Source organism: Misgurnus anguillicaudatus, chromosome 12 (genome assembly GCF_027580225.2).
Source record: "Misgurnus anguillicaudatus chromosome 12, ASM2758022v2, whole genome shotgun sequence".
NCBI lineage: Eukaryota > Metazoa > Chordata > Actinopteri > Cypriniformes > Cobitidae > Misgurnus > Misgurnus anguillicaudatus.
The window spans coordinates 16,990,615-17,005,611 of record NC_073348.2 but is presented as its reverse complement, the minus strand read 5'-3'; the positions used below and the strand labels follow the sequence as shown (position 1 = coordinate 17,005,611).

Sequence of the window (14,997 nt, the reverse complement as noted above, 5' to 3'; positions counted from 1 at the left end):
TGTATTTGGTTGCTAGGGGAAAAAATGGCATCCACTAGTGATTACCCTCCGAGTCACGAGTCAAGCGGTCCAAACCCCGTGTCTCTACGATGTTCTGATGCAAAGATATAAGCCTTTGTTTACTCTGTTGCTAGGGTACTGTATTTGGTTGCTAGGGAAAAAATTGGCATCCACTAGTGATTACCCTCCAAGTCATGAGTCAAGCGGTCAAAACCCCATGTCTCTACGATGTTCTGATGCGGAGATATAAGGCTTTGTTTACTCTGTTGCTAGGGTACTGTATTTGGTTGCTAGGGAAAAAATTGTCATCCACTAGTGATTACCCTCCGAGTCACGAGTCAAACGGTCCAACCCTCGTGTCTCTACGATGTTCTGATGCGGAGATATAAGGCTTTGTTTACTCTGTTGCTAGGGTACTGTATTTGGTTGCTAGGGAAAAAAATGGCATCCACTAGTGATTACACTCCGAGTCATGAGTCAAACGGTCCAACCCCCGTGTCTCTACGATGTTCTGATGCGGAGAAATAAGGCTTTGTTTACTCTGTTGCTAGGGTACTGTATTTGGTTGCTAGGGGAAAAAATGGCATCCACTAGTGATTACCCTCCGAGTCACGAGTCAAGCGGTCCAAACCCCGTGTCTCTACGATGTTCTGATGCAAAGATATAAGCCTTTGTTTACTCTGTTGCTAGGGTACTGTATTTGGTTGCTAGGGAAAAAATTGGCATCCACTAGTGATTACCCTCCAAGTCATGAGTCAAGCGGTCAAAACCCCGTGTCTCTACGATGTTCTGATGCGGAGATATAAGGCTTTGTTTACTCTGTTGCTAGGGTACTGTATTTGGTTGCTAGGGGAAAAAATGGCATCCACTAGTGATTACCCGCCGAGTCACGAGTCAAACGGTCCAACCCCGTGTCTCTACGATGTTCTGATGCAAAGATATAAGGCTTTGTTTACTCTGTTGCTAGGGTGCTCAAATTTGGTTGCTAGGGGCGTGGCTTGGGAGTGGCCAATGATGTGCCCAATTGTTACACCCCTAGTCACAAGTAAAACGGTCCAACCCCCGTGTCTCTACGATGTTCTGATGCCGAGATATAACTGTTTGAATTTTATGTTGCTAGGGTGCTCAAAAGTGGTTGCTAGGGGCGTGGCTTAGTAAGTCTTTAAGGATCATGAGAGAATGATTGGATGTCTGAGTAAAATGAGCCCACCCCCATGTCTCTGTGACACTGTGGTGCAAAGATATCCATCTAGGCATTTTATAATGGCAGTCTATGGGATAGGTTGCTAGGGTGCCCAAAATGGTTGCTAGGGTGAACTTACACCCCATTGTGGGGTTCGTCCTGAAAGAGTCTAGCACCCTCTTCAAATGTTGTGACCCACATGTTTCTACGAAATCCTCGCTCGGACCTATGACCCGTCAAAGTTTTTCGCAATGTTAAGTCTATGGGATTGTCGCCCATTGACTTTGAATGGGAAATTTCGGGTGCATCTTACACCCCAGGGGTACAGCTTACACCCCATTGTGATGTATGTTCTCAAAGAGCCTACCACCCTCTTCAAATGTTGTAACTCTCATGTATCTGCAAAATCCTGGAGCAGAGTTATGACCTTTCAAAATTCGGCGCAATGTTAAGTCAATGGGATTTTTCGGGTGGTTTTTCGCCCCCCTTTCGAAAACCCTGCACCCGATTGCTTATAAAAGATATAGCCCACTTCTCCTCAATAATCCGGTCAAGTTGATCCCTCTTTTATGGCTCTACGACAAACCGTGCGGGACAAGTTACGCGCCGAAATTTTGTGCAGACATAAGAATAAAGATATAATAATATCCCTGAGGAATAGTAATAGTGATGCCTTGCATAAATGCAAGCACCACTAACTAGATAGGTACATTTCCTGAAGAAAATGTGAAGTGGTGCTTGCCGTGGCAAATTTCTGGGGACAGTATATGATCATACTTCCAGTTACAAGTAAAACGATCCAAACCCCGTGTCTCTACGATGTTCTGATGCGCAGATATAAGGCTTTTTTTATTCGGTTGCTAGGGTACTGTATTTGGTTGCTAGGGAAAAATTTGACATCCAATAGTGATTACACTCCGGGTCACAAGTCAAACGGTCCAACCCCCATGTCTCTACGATGTTCTGATGCGGAGATATAAGGCTTTGTTTACTCTGTTGCTAGGGTACTGTATTTGGTTGCTAGGGAAAAAATTGGCATCCCATAATGATTACACTCTGAGTCACGAGTCAAACGGTCCAACCCCTGTGTCTCTACGATGTTCTGATGCGGAGATATAAGGCTTTGTTTACTCTGTTGCTAGGGTACTGTATTTGGTTGCTAGGGAAAAAATGGGCATCCCATAATGATTACACTCTGAGTCACGAGTCAAACGGTCCAACCCCCGTGTCTCTACGATGTTCTGATGCGGAGATATAAGGCTTTGTTTACTCTGTTGCTAGGGTACTGTATTTGGTTGCTAGGGAAAAAATTGGCATCCCATAATGATTACACTCTGAGTCACGAGTCAAACGGTCCAACCCCCGTGTCTTTATGATGTTCTGATGCGGAGATATAAGGCTTTGTTTACTCTGTTGCTAGGGTACTGTATTTGTTTGCTAGGGAAAGAGTTGGCATCCCATAATGATTACACTCTGAGTCACGAGTCAAACGGTCCAACCCCCGTGTCTCTACGATGTTCTGATGCGGAGATATAAGGCTTTGTTTACTCTGTTGCTAGGGTACTGTATTTGGTTGCTAGGGAACAAATTGGCATCCCATAATGATTACACTCTGAGTCACGAGTCAAACGGTCCAACCCCCGTGTCTCTACGATGTTCTGGTGCAGAGATATAAGCCTTTGTTTACTCTGTTGCTAGGGTAATGTATTTGGTTGCTAGTGAAAAAATTGACATCCCATAGTGATTACACTCCGAGTCACGAGTCAAACGGTCCAACCCCCGTGTCTCTACGATGTTCTGATGCTGAGATATAAGGCTTTGTTTACTCTGTTGCTAGGGTACTGTATTTGGTTGCTAGGGAAAAAATTGGCATCCCATAATGATTACACTCTGAGTCACTAGTCAAACGGTCCAACCCCCATGTCTCTACGATGTTCTGATGCGGAGATATAACTGTTTGAATTTTATGTTGCTAGGGTGCTCAAAAATGGTTGCTAGGGGCGTGGCTTAATACCTATGTAAGGATCCTGAGAGACTGATTGGATGCCTGAGTAAAATGAGCCCACCCCCATGTCTCTATGACACTGTGGTGCAAAGATATCCATCTGGGCATTTTATAATGGCAGTCTATGGGAGATGTTGCTAGGGTGCCCAAAATTGTTGCTAGGGGCGTGGCTTAATAGCTCTGGGATGATCCTGAGGGACTGATTGGATGCCAGAGTGAAATGAGCCCACCCACTTATCTCTACGACACTGTAAAGCAAAGATATCCCATCTGGAACTGTTTTATTCCCTTATATGGGCATGTTTCCTGCCCCATTATAAGTCAATGGGAATTTTCGGGTGCCTCTTACACCCCAGGGGTACAACTTACACCCCAATGTCATGTATGTTCTTACAGAGCCTACCACCCTCTTCAAATTTAGTAACCCACATGTTTCTACAAAATCCTCACTCGTACCTATGACCCGTCAAAATTTTTGCAATGGTAACTCTATGGGATTTTGCCCCATTGACTTTTCATTGGGCATTTTTGGGCACCTCTTACACCCCAGGGGTACAACTTACACCCCATTGTGATCCATGTTCTTACAGAGCCTACCACCCTCTTCAAAAGTTGTAACCCAGATGTTTCTATAAAATCCTCGAGCGGAGCTATGACTCGTCAAAGTTTGGCGCAATGTTAAGTCAATGGGATTTTTCGGGTGGTTTTTCACCCCCCTTTCAGAAATCCTGCACCCGATCCCTTATAAAAGTCATAGCACACCTCTCCTCAATAATCCGGTCGATTTGAGCCCTCTCTCGTTGGACTACGTTAAACCATGCGGGACGAGTTACGCGCCGAAAAAGTGTCCAGAAAAAGAAGAATAACTAGATAGAAAAGTTTGTTGACAAACTTTATGTTGGCTTGATAAAGCCTGGCCTGAACGTTGAAAACGGTTTGACAGAAGTTTAGTTTAGTAGGCTATCTGGCTGTTAGTATGTTTAAGTATGAAGCTAGTCTGATTTAGCATGAAGCTAGCATGATTAGCCTGAAGCTAGCATGAAGCTAACATGATTAGCATGAAGCTAGCATCAAGTTAGCATGATTAGCATGAAGCTAGCATGATGTTAACATGAAATAGCATGAAGCTAGCATGATGTTAACATGAAATAGCATGAAGCTAGCATGATGCTAACATGAATTAGCATGAAGTTAGCATGAAGCTAACATGATTAGCATGAAGCTAGCATCAAGTTAGCATGATTAGCATGAAGCTAGCATGATGCTAACATGAATTAGCATGAAGTTAGCATGATGCTAACATGAATTAACATGAAGCTAGCATGATGCTAACATGAATTAGCATGATGCTAACATGAATTAGCATGATGCTAATATGAATTAGCATGATGCTAACATGAATTAGCATGAAGCTAGCATGATGCTAACATGAATTAACATGAAGTTAGCATGATGCTAACATGAATTAGCATGAAGCTAGCATGATGCTAACACGAATTAGCTTGAAGCTAGCATGATGCTAACATGAAATAGCATGAAGCTAGCATGATGCTAACATGAATTAGCATGAAGCTAGCATGAAGCTAACATGATTAGCATGAAGCTAGCATCAAGTTAGCATGAAGTTAGCATGAAGCTAGCATGATGCTAACATGAAATAGCATGAAGCTAGCATGATGCTAACATGAATTAGCATGAAGCTAACATGATGCTAACATGAATTAGCATGAAGCTAACATGATGTTAACATGACTTAGCATGAAGCTAGCATGATTCTAACATGAATTAGCATGAAGTTAGCATGATGCTAACATGAATTAGCATGAAGCTAGCATGATGCTAACATGAATTAGCATGAAGCTAGAATGATGCTAACATGAATTAGCATGAAGCTAGCATGATGCTAACATGAATTAGCATGAAGCTAGCATGATGCTAACATGAAATAGCATGAAGCTAGCATGATGCTAACATGAATTAGCATGAAGCTAACATGATTAGCATGAAGCTAACATCAAGTTAGCATGATTAGCATGAAGCTAGCATGATGCTAACATGAATTAGCATGAAGCTAGCATGAATTAGCATGAAGCTAGCATGATGCTAACATGAATTAGCATGAAGTTAGCATGAAGCTAGCATGATGCTAACATGAATTAGCATGAAGCTAGCATGATGTTAACATGAATTAGCATGAAGCTAGCATGATGTTAACATGAATTAGCATGAAGCTAGCATGATGTTAACATGAATTAGCATTAAGCTAGCATGATGCTAACATGAATTAGCATGAAGCTAGCATGAAGCTAACATGAATTAGCATAAAGCTAGCATGATGCTAACATTAATTAGCATGAAGCTAGCATGATGCTAACATTAATTAGCATGAAGCTAGCATGATGCTAACATTAATTAGCATGAAGCTAGCATGATGCTAACATTAATTAGCATGAAGCTAGCATGATGCTAACATTAATTAGCATGAAGCTAGCATGATGTTAACATGAATTAGCTTGAAGCTAGCATGATGCTAACATGAATTAGCATGAAGCTAGCATGATGCTAACATGAATAAGCATGAAGTTAGCAAGATTTATTATGAAATTAGCATAAAGCTAGCATGAAACTAGCATGAAGCTAGTATGACTTAGCTTGAAGCTAGCATGAAGCTAACATGACCAAAAGACCCAACCCCCATGTCTCTATGATGTTCGGATCCAGAGATATAAGGCTTTGTTTATTATGTTGCTAGGGTGCTCATATTTGGTTGCTAGGGGCGTGGCTTAATAGCTCAATAAGAATCTTTAGAGACTGATTGGATGCCTGAGTAAAATGAGCCCACCCCCATGTCTCTGTGACACTGTGCTGCAAAGATATCCATCTGGGCATTTTATAATGGCAGTCTATGGGAGATGTTGCTAGGGTGCCCAAAAATGGTTGCTAGGGGCGTGGCTTAATTGCTATGGGATGATCCAGAGAGACTGATTGGATGCCTGAGTAAAATGAGCCCACCCCCATGTCTCTATGACACTGTAAAGCGAAGATATTCCATCTGGAACGTTTTTATTCCCTTATATGGGCGTGTTTCCTGCCCCGTTATAAGTCAATGGGGAATTTTGGGGGCCTCCTACACCCCAGGGGTGAAACTTATACCCCAATGTGAGGTATGTTCTCACAGTGCCTGTCAGCCTCCTTAAATATGGTAAGCCACAAGTTTCTACAAATTTCTCACTCGGAGCTATGACCTGTCAAAGTTTGTCGCAATGTTAAGTAAATGGGACTTTTCGGAAGTTTGATGTCCCGTTTTAGGAATTCTGTAAGTCGGATCCCGTCAAAAAGATATAGCACACTTCTTTAGACCAGTCAGAATGTCCGTGGAAAATTTCGTGGATGTAGCTTGAAAGCTGTCGGACGAGTTAGCCGCAGAAATTTTAGTCTCAGAAGAAGAAGAAGAAGAAGAAGAAGAAGAATAATAACTAGATAGGTACATTTCCTGAAGAAAATGTGAGTGGTGCTTGCCGTGGCAAATTTCTGGGGACAGTATATGATCATACTTCCAGTCACGAGTAAAACGATCCAAACCCCGTCTCTCTACGATGTTCTGATTCCGAGATATAAGGCTTTGTTTACTCTGTTGCTAGGGTACTGTATTTGGTTGCTAGGGAAAAAATTGGCATCCCATAATGATTACACTCTGAGTAACGAGTCTAACGGTCCAACCCCCGTGTCTCTATGATGTTCTGATGCCGAGATATAAGGCTTTGTTTACTCTGTTGCTAGGGTACTGTATTTGGTTGCTAGGGAAAAAATTGGCATCCCATAGTGATTACACTCTGAGTCATGAGTCAAACGGTCCAACCCCCGTGTCTCTACGATGTTCTGATGCGGAGATATAAGGCTTTGTTTACTCTGTTGCTAGGGTACTGTATTTGGTTGCTAGGGAAAAATTTGGCATCCCATAGTGATTACACACTGAGTCACGTGTCAAACGGTCCAACCCCCCTGTCTCTACGATGTTCTGATGCGGAGATATAAGGCTTTATTTACTCTGTTGCTAGGGTACTGTATTTGGTTGCTAGGGAAAAATTTGGCATCCCATAGTGATTACATTCTGAGTCACGAGTCAAACGGTCCAACCCCCGTGTCTCTACGATGTTCTGATGCGGAGATATAAGGCTTTGTTTACTCTGTTGCTAGGGTACTGTATTTGGTTGCTAGGGAAAAAATTGGCATCCCATAATGATTACACTCTGAGTCACGAGTAAAACGATCCAACCCCCGTGTCTCTACGATGTTCTGATGCAGAGATATAAGGGTTTGTTTACTCTGTTGCTAGGGTACTGTATTTGGTTGCTAGGGAAAAAATTGGCATCCCATAGTGATTACACACTGAGTCACGAGTCAAACGGTCCAACCCCCGTGTCTCTACGATGTTCTGATGTGGAGATATAAGGCTTTGTTTACTCTGTTGCTAGGGTACTGTATTTGGTTGCTAGGGAAAAAATTGGCATCCCATAATGATTACACTCTGAGTCACGAGTCAAACGGTCCAACCCCCGTGTCTCTACGATGTTCTGATGCGGAGATATAAGGCTTTGTTTACTCTGTTGCTAGGGTACTGTATTTGGTTGCTAGGGAAAAATTTGGCATCCCATAATGATTACACTCTGGGTCACGAGTCAAACGGTCCAACCCCCGTGTCTCTACGATGTTCTGATGCGGAGATATAAGGCTTTGTTTACTCTGTTGCTAGGGTACTGTATTTGGTTGCTAGGGAAAAATTTGGCATCCCATAGTGATTACACACTGAGTCACGAGTCAAACGGTCCAACCCCCGTGTCTCTACGATGTTCTGATGCGGAGATATAAGGCTTTGTCTACTCTGTTGCTAGGGTACTGTATTTGGTTGCTAGGGAAAAAATTGGCATCCCATAGTGATTACAGTCTGAGTCACGAGTCAAACGGTCCAACCCCCGTGTCTCTACGATGTTCTGATGTGGAGATATAAGGCTTTGTTTACTCTGTTGCTAGGGTACTGTATTTGGTTGCTAGGGAAAAATTTGGCATCCCATAATGATTACATTCTGAGTCACGAGTCAAACGGTCCAACCCCCGTGTCTCTACGATGTTCTGATGCCGAGATATAACTGTTTGAATTTTATGTTGCTAGGGTGCTCAAAAGTGGTTGCTAGGGGCGTGGCTTAATACCTATGTAAAGATCCTGAGAGACTGATTGGATGCCTGAGTAAAATGAGCCCACCCCCATGTCTCTATGACACTGTGGTGCAAAGATATCCATCTGGGCATTTTATAATGGCAGTCTATGGGAGATGTTGCTAGGGTGCCCAAAATTGTTGCTAGGGGCGTGGCTTAATTGCTCTGGGATGATCCTGAGAGACGGATTGGATGCCCGAGTGAAATGAGCCCATCCACTTATCTCTACGACACTGTAAAGCAAAGATATCCCATCAGGAACTGTTTTATTCCCTTATATGGGCATGTTTCCTGCCCCATTATAAGTCAATGGGAATTTTCGGGCTCCTCTTACACCCCAGGGGTACAACTTACACTTCAATATGATGTATGTTCTTACACCCTCATCAAATGTTGTAACCCACGTTTCTACAAAATCCTCGAGCGGAGCTCTGACCCATCAAAGTTCCGCGCAATCCTAAGTCAATGGGATTTTTTGGGTGATTTTTTGCCCCCCTTTCGGAAATCCTGCACCCGATCCCTTATAAAAGTCATAGCACACCTCTCCTCAATAAACCGGTCGATTTGAGCCCGCTTTCATGGGACTACGCCAAACCGTGCGGGACGAGTTACGCGCCGAAATTTTGTCCAGATATAAAAATAATAAGTATGCAAGATAATAATAGTGATGCCTTGCATAAATGCAAGCACCACTAATAATAAGTTTAAATACAATATCAGTATGTTGGCTTTGTCAAGCCAACATAATTATAAATAATAAGTATGACGAATAGTAATAGTGATGCCTTGCATAAATGCAAGCACCACTAATAATAATATCCCTGAGCAATAGTAATAGTGATGCTTTGCATAAATGCAAGCACCACTAATAATAAGTATGGGGAATAATAATAGTGATGCCTTGCATAAATGCAAGCACCACTAACTAGATATTAAAGTTTGAAGACAAACTTTATGTTGGCTTGAAAAAGCGTAGCCTGAACGTTTAAAACGGTTTGACATAATTTTAGTTTAGTAGGCTATCTGGCTGTTAGTATGTTTAAGTATGAAGGTAGCATGATTTAACATGATGCTAGCATGATCAGTATGGTGCTAGAATGATTAACATGAAGCTAGCATGATGCTAGCATGATTAGCAGGAAGCTAGAATGGTGGTAACATGATTATCACGAAGCTAGAATGATGCTAGCATGATTAGCATGAAGCTAGCATGATGCTAACATGATTAGCATGAAGCTAGCATGATGTTAGCATGATTAGCATGAAGCTAGCATGATGCTAGCATGATTAACATGAAGCTAGCATGATGCTAGCATGATTAGCATGAAGCTAGCATGATGCTAGCATGATTAACATGAAGCTAGCATGAAGCTAGCATGATGCTAACATGATTAGCATGAAGCTAGCATGATGTTAGCATGATTAGCATAAAGCTAGCATGATGTTAGCATGATTAGCATGAAGCTAGCATGATGCTAGCATAATAAGCATGAAGCTAGCATGATGCTAGCATGATTAGCATGAAGCTAGCATGATGCTAGCATGATTAACATGAAGCTAGCATGATGTTAGCATGATTAGCATGAAGCTAACATGATGCTAGCATAATTAGCATAAAGCTAGCATGATGCTACCATAATTAGCATGAAGCTAACATGATGCTAGCATGATTAGCATGAAGCTAGCATGATGCTAGCATGATTAACATGAAGTTAGCATGATGTTAGCATGATTAACATGAAGCTAACATGATGCTAGCATAATTAGCATGAAGCTAGCATGATGCTAGCATGATTCTAACATGATTACCATGAAGCTAGCATGATGCTAGCATGATTAGCATGAAGCTAGCATGATGTTAGCATGAAGCTAGCATGATGTTAGCATGATTAGCATGAAGCTAGCATGATGCTAACATGATTAGCATGAAGCTACCATGATAAGCATGAAGCTACCATGATTAGCATGAAGCTACCATGATTAGCATGAAGCTAGCATGATTAGCATGAAGCTAGCATGATTAGCATGAAGCTAGCATGATGCTAGCATGATTAGCATGAAGCTAGCCTGATGTTAACATGATTAGCATGAAGCTAGCATGATGCTAGCATGATTAGCATGAAGCTAGCATGATGTTAGCATGAAGCTAGCATGATGTTAGCATGATTAGCATGAAGCTAGCATGATGCTAACATGATTAGCATGAAGCTAGCATGAAGCTAGCATGATTAGCATGAAGCTAGCATGATTAGCATGAAGCTAGCATGATTAGCATGAAGCTAGCATGATTAGCATGAAGCTAGCATGATTAGCATGAAGCTAACATGATTAGCATGAAGCTAGCATGATTAGCATGAAGCTAGCATGATGTTAGCATGATTAGCATGAAGCTAGCATGATGTTAGCATGATTAGCATGAAGCTAGCATGATGCTAGCATGATTAGCATGAAGCTAGCATGATGCTAAGATGATTAACATGAAGCTAACATGATGCTAGCTTGATTAGCATGAAGTTAGCATGAGGCTAGCATGATTAGCATGAAGTAAACATGAGGTTAGCATGATTAGCGTGAAGCTAACATGATTTAATGTGAAGTTAGCATGATTAGCATGATGTTAGCATGATTAGCATGAGGCTAGCACTATTTAGCGTGAAGGTAACAAGATTTAACATGAAGCTAGCATGATTTAGCATGAAGTTAGCAAGCTATATTATGAAATTAGCATAAAGCTAACATGAAACTAGCATGAAGCTAGTATGACTTAGCATGGAGCTAGCATGAAGCTAACATGACCCAAAGACCCAACCCCCATGTCTCTATGATGTTCAGATCCAGAGATATAAGGCTTTGTTTATTATGTTGCTAGGGTGCTCATATTTGGTTGCTAGGGGCGTGGCTTAACACCTCAATAAGAATCCTATTAAGACTGATTGGATGCCTGAGTAAAATGAGCCCACCCCTATGTCTCTATGACACTCTGGTGCAAAGATATTCATCTGGGCTTTTTATAATGGTAGTCTATGGGAGATGTTGCTAGGGTACCCAAAATTGTTGCTAGGGGCGTGGCTAAATAGCTTTGGGGCAATCCTAAGAGACTGATAGGATGACTGAGTAAAATGAACCCACCCCCATGTCTCTACGACACTCTAAAGTAAAGATATTCCATCTGGGACGCTTTTATTCCCTTTTATGGGCATGTTTCCTGCCCCATTATAAGTCAATGGGAAATTTTGGGGGCCTCTTACACCCCAGGGGTACAGCTTACACCCCATTGTGAGGTATGTTCTTACAGAGCCTGTCAGTCTCCTTAAATGTGGTAAGCCACAAGTTTCTACAAGTTTCACACTCGCAGCTATGACCCGTCAAAGTTTGTCTCAATGTTAAGTCAATGGGAATTTTGGGGTGTTCGAGCCCCCCGTTTAGGAATTCGGAAGGTCCCATCAGTTAGAAAAGATATAGCACACTAAGTCAGACCAGTCTGAAGGTCCGTGGAAAATTTGGTGCATGTAGCTTGAAAGCTCTAGGACGAGTTAGTGTCAGAAATTTTGGTCTCAGAAAAAGAATAATAATAAAATATAAGTTTAATAGCAATAACAATATATTGGCTTTTTCAAAGCCAACATAATAAGCTTAGATACAATAACAGTATGTTGGCTTTGTCAAGCCAACATAATAAAATGTATTACTTTATTAATTAACATTACCATTCCGGAGTTGAACAACTTTGAACGGAGTTTCTTATAATGTTAATGATATGACAGTGGCCAGTCTTAACAGTGTATGATATTCAGCTCGTCTTGATTTAATTATTTTATTTTGCCGAATGCGAAAAAACATTCATATCTGAATAAATAGGACTCAGGAAATACAATATACGCGCATTAGTAAGACCTTACGGCAGATCACGTTGGCCAAAACACGACAAGAACCGCGTTTTCAAAAGATATTGCGGGCAAACACAGACATTTGCATTCGGACGGGATTAAATTTCTCAGAGGACCTCTGAGTTTGGCGAAAAACAGTAGGTAAATTGCTCTGGAATTCTTACGGAGGTCATCAGAGAAAAACACAGACATGGCCGATTCGGACAGGATTAAAAACACAGGGGACCTCTGAGAAGCACGATTTTCTCAGAGGTCCCCCTGTAATACTAATCCCGTCCGAATAGGGCTTTAGCCACGATTGTTCTCGCCATGATTATTTTGAGAAACTAGGTCGAAACAACCGACAAACAAGAGTACGTCATTTTAAGATTTGTGGAGCAGTCCAGCTGTACTTTGCTATATTAATAATAAGCTACCTCTGCAAGTTAGGCCAAGGCCACGAGAACCAATAAGCTGAATATATCATTTTAGATATGAGGAAGGATTCAGCTGCACTTTTTCTACATCAAACAAATAAAATTACTTGTGGCAGACCGAGACCAATTAGAAGAGTATACGTCATCTCAGGTACGAAGTGTTTGATCTTACTGTATAAAAATGGAGTCAGATGTTGGGAGGATCTTTGAGCACCTCTTTGAGGGGTGTTGATTGTCTCACTTTGTTGGCTCGAGCGAATAAAGTAATTTTTTGTTTGGCACCTGGAACCTTTGTCTACTGAGTATTTTTCTTATTAAGATTCAAGCTAAGACTTTTTGCCACAACAGCTTCTGCAGGAGCGAGGCTGAATCACCACTGCGGTAGTGCGAGCGTTATGAAATCACTGCTGCGGCAGTGAGCAAAGTTATAGAGAAAAAGCTGAGCGAAATTTTGCCTTATGACTCCTGAGGGAGTTAATAGGAAGTATGCTGTCCGAGGCTTCGGAGCGAGCGGGATGAGATCACTGCTTAGGCAGTTAGAAACGGCAACTGTTAAATAAGAGAGCAATTGGCTGGGATCAGAACTGTGGTAGTATGAGCGGGACAAAATACTTGCTGAAATCATTGCGTATGTGCAAAAGGTTGTTAAGAGGCTGATTTGGGTCGGTAATTAGCCAACATATTAATTAGATTTTCTGTTGACAAATAACCAGCGCAAAAAAACCACGAACATTGGAAACACAATCACGAACACGTTTTTGGAACAAAAGACTATATTTATTAAGAACAAGCGTGCCGCACAAGCCCTGAAAAGTGAAGCCAAAATGTCTCGATCGCCCCCCCCCCCAGTGACTGGTCCCAGTATAGGTCATAAAGCCCGCCTCCCCATGTTATGCAATGGGACTTAAGACCAACTAAAAAACTTTGATTTTTTGGCACTGCTCTCATGTAAGAAATCTATGAAAAGATTTATCTAGATTTATAATTGTACATATTGACCCCCCCCCCTTCTCTACATTTAGAAAATGTTTAATTTTGCATTACAAAGATTTCCTTCAATAAAAGGAAATCATATTTTATCATTAACTTTGTTTTAATTTATTTTATATTCATAAATGCAAATATCGGAAAGATAAACCTTTATTTTTTGGTTCTTGAAAAAGAAATTAAAATGTTTATGAATTTTTTTCTTAAGTAATAAGAAAGTAAATCATGTGCAATATGTGTGAATCTTTTAATATATTTGTGTAATTCTTGAATTACCTCCCCCTGGCTTTATGCATGTTTACTGATTATTGTATTGTTGTGTTATTTTGACTGTCTACGTCTTTTGTGAATTGAATCCATTCTAATAATAAATTAACTAGAGCACATTGTTAGCTTATGCTATAGCGAAAACAAACGGTTGCTGCCATGGTCTGTAGAGTTTGTGTATTTGGACTCAACTTTTACGTTTTATGAACTTTGGATATCACTTTCTTCATACACACAGGAGGACACTTTGCACATTTGGGCTTTTAGCACACTTGGACTTTTAGATTGTTTTAGGTTTTGTATTCCTTTCTTTTAACAGTCTTGAGTTTTAATGTGTTTTAAGTTCAACTTAACTCTTCTCTCACACAGAGTAAATCTAACCCCATATTAAACCATTTGTAACTCAACCGATAGGGCTGATGGTTACATGAGTGATTCAGGTAAATGATGTACAAACCTCTCGTTTCATTGCTATCTCTCTCCTCGTGACTTCAGCTTTGTCTTCAGTAACGCCTCCTCTTTCTTCAGCTGAGAGATTTCTGTGATGAAATCATCAATATATCCAGCATGGACAGATCAGTTCATACTCATTTACAGCACATCTCATCATCAACTTCTAAACACTTAAAAACACAGAGACAAGACTCTGTTTACACTCAATGAAACACGCAAGAGAGAAAACACCGAGGATACACAAACACATCACACCATAGCATCACACGCGAGCTCTTTCTTTCTTTAGTGAGTTTATCGTCGGACTAAAGAGCTGCAGCGCCTCCTGCTGTACTGGAGAGAGAAGACGCTCACTGCTTTACAATGAATTTAGCAAAACAAGTTTGCGTCTCAATTATGGCCAGAAATCATCACAAACTATTGTATGAAGTGACTAAATTAAAAGAAGGGAAAATAGGACAAAGAGATTATGGTCAGATTAAAAATACAAACACAAAAGTTTTCACAACGTTGTATTTTAATTGTAATTAGGTAATCTTGCAGCACAACATTTTAAAAACCGCACCCTAAATAAGAACAAATAGG

General features: G+C 41.0%; 1 protein-coding gene across 1 annotated transcript in view; it reads right to left on the bottom strand.

The window, feature by feature from the left end:
- Nucleotides 1-14,672, bottom strand: part of LOC129447322 (uncharacterized) — a 56,556-nt gene extending 41,884 nt beyond the window's left edge. The window contains exon 1 of the mRNA XM_055209002.2: nt 14,417-14,672. Within this exon, the coding sequence (XP_055064977.2) occupies nt 14,417-14,428 (12 nt within the window). The 5' untranslated portion in view covers nt 14,429-14,672. The remainder of the gene's footprint in view (nt 1-14,416) is intronic.
- Nucleotides 14,673-14,997: the final 325 nt, after the last annotated feature.